Source organism: Anarrhichthys ocellatus, unplaced genomic scaffold, assembly GCF_004355925.1.
Source record: "Anarrhichthys ocellatus isolate YVR2014 unplaced genomic scaffold, GSC_Weel_1.0 scaffold26, whole genome shotgun sequence".
Classification (NCBI taxonomy): Eukaryota; Metazoa; Chordata; class Actinopteri; order Perciformes; family Anarhichadidae; genus Anarrhichthys; species Anarrhichthys ocellatus.
In genome coordinates, this window is record NW_022280056.1 from 2,851,307 (window position 1) to 2,856,488 (window position 5,182).

Genomic DNA, 5,182 nt, shown 5'->3' on the forward strand with positions numbered 1-5,182 from the left:
CACACACACACACACACACACACACACACACACACACACACACACACACACACACACACACACACACACACACATGCAATGACCATATATTCAGACTCAAACAGCAACATGTTTGTGTTCATGAATCACATGCTCTCACTGCAGCTTGAACACTCACAAGTGACGTACACGCGAGACAAACAAGAAACATGTGAGGAGAGCGGTCAAAACAAACAACCTCAACATCTGCTTTAAAATATCATCTTCATGACGATGCTGCTTAACCAGACTTCCGACTCTGAGCAAACCATGATGCAACAATAAAGAGCAGCTTGAATGTCGTTAGCCTGCCATCAACTACACGATTGTCTTGGGGCCAAATCATGAGCATCCGAGCCGCTGGAACGTCCGACACGTCTGACACACCAGCACTCATCTCCAGCACAGCTTCAGTCAGGCGTCCATCCGATTCGCTGAAACAGACTCAGTCCTGCACTGCCACGAGTTGGGGGTTTGATTCCCAACTGACCGCAAGATTTCAAAAAAATGCATTTATGGTTTTCTGGGCCTCCGAGGATGAAAAGCATCTGCCAAATAGTGTGTGTAATGATGATGTTGTTGCTTCTCAGTCTTGGTGTCGTTTTCGTAGCTCTGGCCATCGGATAGCGTTCTACTTACTCAAGTCAACTGCAGTGATTTGGAGGCGGTGGCTTTACAACAGAGTCTGCTCAGGAAGGAACACAAGCAGCAAGAAAACCTCCACATTCTGACCTGATTAAACTCAACCACTAAAGCAGAAAACACACAGTTTGGGTAATCATTCGACTTCAGCTTCTCTTTAATATTGAGGGTTTGTTTGCAAGCTGCCTGGTCGCTCACGCTGCCTCTCGTACAAGACACCTTTCTAGAAGTAACCCTACAAAATAAATGTTAATAACCCAAAAGAACAATAGCCACAACTATTAAAACCAAAACCCAGATTGTGCAAAACGACTAAACTTTCCTCTAATATTGTCGGCACAGAAGGGAACAAAGTCCTCTTCTCTTAAGTGGTGCAGACAGTGCAACTCCCCACAGAGACAGACTGCACACACAGCAATGCAGCGCTCTGCTAAACTGGTGTTACATAAACAGCTCTGCTGCAGATGCATCTGATCAGTATTTTCCTCAACAATCACAAAGTGCCGCGAGGCATCGTGAGAAACGAGAAAACCGCAGCACAGATCATAACTTACATCTCAATTAGCTTCACGAAAGCTATAAATAGTGTGGACGTGACGGCGGTTTAAAGAATCAATAGATATCATCCTACAACCTGCACGAAACACCAAATCTTAAGAACCCGACATTAAAGAAGAAGAAGCGTGACAGCTGCATGAAACACGGACCTTCAGGAGCTGCTCTGCAGAGCTGATGAACAAATAAACATGGCAACACTTCAAAGATGAAAACCGACGAAACCGGGAGCGAAACAGTTTCTGTAGAAGAGAGAAAGAGTCGTAGTCGGCTGGGTTTTGTCAGCTGTGACTCAGGGCAGGACATGAACTAAAAATAAAGATTAATCCCAAGAAATTCAAACAATTAGTTTGATGAAAACAAGAATAATACGGCGTAACCAGGTGGAGATTGAGGACTGGGTTGCAAGGAAACCGATTTAGTTTTAATTATAAATGGGATTCAGACAATTTATTCATTTAAATTTGTCACATTAGTGAGGTCTCCCCCCTCTTAGTCGACTAATCTGTGGTTTTAATGTTACTTATGGTAAACAACAGATTTAAAAGTGGCGTTTTTGTGCGATTCTTCCGTTTTACAGATCTGTCGATTAAATCAACTAATCGATTACACGACAAAAATCACGTTAATGTGAGTCGACTATTTATTTCTTAGGTGGGGGACAGCTGTAGTATCAGTAGACGTGGATCAGTGAGAGACTCATGAAGTTGGTCTTTTCATAAATCCAGTTTATCGCCCAGCGTTGTCGACTGTGTCAGATGAGCTGTACCCTCGTGTTACATACGTGAGCTCGATGGCAGTAAAGGATACACTTTGATGGCTCCTGACTTTGTTCCGATGGCCATAAGTTCCAGTTTGGGGTCAAAGGCCAAAGCGCTGGGCTGATGAGGGAACCCATGCTCCACCGTCTGAAGAGAAACACAGAGTGAACCAGTGGGAAAGACAAACAGACCAGAGAGAGAGAGATGACACAAGAAAGAAGACAATGAAAACACTCAGATTCATTGTTTTTGTGTGATAATGTCAGACGGACTGTTTAGTCAGCGAGGCGTCAAAAAGGGAGGACGCCCTCCATAAAGTCAGAGGAAAAGTTCTTAAAAAGCTCTCTTTATTACAGACTTTATGAAATGGGATTAACATTAATTCACAGCTTCTCTTTCCTTCTGCCCACGTGAGGAGAAGACACAGCTGGGGAAGCATTTAGATCTAGAAGGAAAGAGAGAGACCGTGACCTGCTTCACAAAGAGGTCTAGGGGGGTCTTTAACGTTTGTGTGGTCGAGTGTCCAAGAAATGTGGAAATTAGGTTTCCAGCAGGGAGCTCAGACATGCGTTGAAACATAGCAAGACGTTGGTTTGTATTTATTTATAAAACCCTCAATGGGAACGTGCAGTCACACATCACTTCCTTGTTAAATTGGAGCTCTATAAATTTTGGGAAACTTGCTTTTAGTGTTTTGGAACATTTTACGACACACGTTAAAACTTTACACAATTGTACATAAAGGTTGATTTAAAAACCACGATTATGAACTAGTCTGCTCCGTTGTTGTCTGGTTGTTTGTTTATTATTTACTTTCAATTGTATATTTAATGTCATAGAAAAAGAAGGCGTGGCCTCAAAAGATTCCTCGAGATTTACATAAAGGTTGAATGAATAAATTAAGTGGCACTTTGTTTTTTTAAATATCTGATGACACACACACACACACACACACACACACACACACACAGAGAGAGACACACATCAAAGTGACCGTCCTGTTGAGAGACCACCTCTGTGATAGTTGTGGCAGCTGGTGCCAAACTTTTAAAAAGTGCGTGCGTGTTGTCACAGTGCAACAAACAGCTCGTGGACTTTAGACGCGATGCACTCTTCAGCCAACCTGAATAAATTGTTTTTCTGACAACCTAAATACACTTTAATGTATTTTGACAATTAATTAGTTTCAGGGGCACAGATGTCTTTGTTCCAGCTTCTCAAATGTGCCGTTTCTCTTTGTCACTCATGATAGTAAATGAAAAGTCTTTGGGTTTCGGACTAATTATCCAACAAAATAAGCAATTAAATATTTCACTCTGAGCTCTGAGAAACTGCGATGGACATTTATCACTCTTTGATAGATCAAACTAATGAAAGACGAATTGATAATGAAAGTATTTGTTAGTTTCAACCCTACTTTCGGCTCTTTAATGCGTTGGGGTTAATTCTGTCATGTCGTCCACTGATGAAAGTCTGGCTTTCAACATCAAAAGAAGTTCCAAAGTGCTCTACTTTTAGACTGACAGCGGCCTCTTCTAACCCGAGTTCAAGGCCGCAGCAGAGCTCAGTGTGGAGACTGTTGGTAATGTGCAAGTCATGTAAGAAGATCACCTGCACCTCATATTTGATTTGCACAATCAATCAATACAATCCACGGACTTCAATCTACCTAAAAGCTCGGGACACTTCAGCTACAGTGGTGACGAGATGCAGATTACTGAAAGTGGAGCTGCTGAAATACATTTCAGCATTGATTAGAGAGGAGGAGGAGAGGCTGATCATGTTGATGTTGGCTTCAGGATGCACACAAACTGCATTACAACCATGTGGATGTGAAATCAAACACTAAAACGAGAGGTTTAGGCTCAAAGCACCACAGAAGCAGACAGGAACACGCCTCCTGTAAGATATGTATTCATGGTGTTGTGGAAGCTTTTATGGAAAATCCATGAAAAGGGTCAAAACTGTCACCACACAGACAGCCATCTTGATCAATATCTGAATGAAATAAATCAACACAACTCACACTATTCTAGTTATTGATCCCCTCCATCACTGACATTATGGTTAATTACAGTGATGTTTTGGTTCACAAAAAGGTGAGTTATTGGTGAAAAGCACCACTTTTGAACGCGGGGCCTCGTTTTTTGGGTGAAAGCCAATTAACACGAGGTGGGTGAAAACAACTGAAGCGCGCGCGCGCACACACACACACACACACGCAAACACACACACACACACACACACACAGACAAAGCCCCCTAAGAGCGTCCTAGTCCAGCCTGCACTAAAACACACACACACACACACACACACACATCACATCGAGCTGCAAACAGAAAAACAGAGGAGGAGGAGGAGAGGCCGGGACTAAATGCTGCAGAGTGCACGGCTTTAAAGGTCCAGTTTAGAGATAGATAGTTTAGTGGAGCAGCAGAAGAGGAGGAAACCCTCTCGCTCCCTTTCTCCCCCCCTCCTCTCGTCTCCTCTCCTCTCCTGTCCCCTCGTCCCGTTACTTTACCTTGTTGAAGGCGAACAGCTCCTGTTTTATCTTCTCTCTCTGCGGGTCGGTGCCCTGCCGACGAAACCTAAACTTCATCATGTTGAAGCCGGGCGGTGTGGAGGCAGCACTGCTGGGAGGAGCAGAGGAAAACACGGGAGAGTTCTCGGACGATGCTAAGCTAAGCTAACCGACTAGCCCATTCAGGCTGAAAGCGACGCTGCTGCGGCTCTCCTCCCTCCTCTCCCTCCTGGTGCTGTTTAGGTCGCGGTGGGTTTGACCACAGTCTCTCTGTCCCCCCCACTCTTGGTTCACACGGACCCCCGTTGTTGTCAACCAATCAGGGCGAAGAAATCTGCGAGCAATTACTCAGACACGCCCACACAGCTAAAGCGCTGTGGAGAGGAGGGGTACGTTCGGTTTGCAGCACGAGACGCACCGGATGTCGTTCCCTCCTACATCCGGTGATACAAAGCGTGAAACGGGGAGTCCAGTATGGAAAATTAAACCATCGCACAGTAAATGACTTGTGATGGTTCATAATGACAAAGCAAGTCAACTTGTTCATCTTCTATTGTTGAAATATATGTTAATATATTTATAACCGTTATCTAAATAAAGCAAAAAGCTGTTTTCTATATTCTCTGGAAACATGTTGGTATCATCCAATGAAAGGAAATTAAGTGGTCTTAAATTTAAATTATTT

General features: G+C 43.7%; 2 protein-coding genes across 2 annotated transcripts in view; both read right to left on the minus strand.

Annotated features, from left to right (window-relative positions):
- llgl1 (LLGL scribble cell polarity complex component 1) overlaps positions 1–4,788 on the minus strand; it is a 31,159-nt gene extending 26,371 nt beyond the window's left edge. Inside the window, exons 1-2 of the mRNA XM_031861989.1 lie at positions 4,498–4,788; positions 2,026–2,123 (exon numbers count right to left, since the gene is read on the minus strand). Coding sequence (XP_031717849.1) covers positions 2,026–2,123; positions 4,498–4,578 — 179 coding nt within the window. The 5' untranslated portion in view covers positions 4,579–4,788. The remainder of the gene's footprint in view (positions 1–2,025; positions 2,124–4,497) is intronic.
- A 53-nt stretch (positions 4,789–4,841) lies between these two features.
- Positions 4,842–5,182, minus strand: part of myo15aa (myosin XVAa) — a 33,747-nt gene continuing 33,406 nt past the window's right edge. Inside the window, exon 65 of the mRNA XM_031862433.1 lies at positions 4,842–4,931. Within this exon, the coding sequence (XP_031718293.1) occupies positions 4,842–4,931 (90 nt within the window). The remainder of the gene's footprint in view (positions 4,932–5,182) is intronic.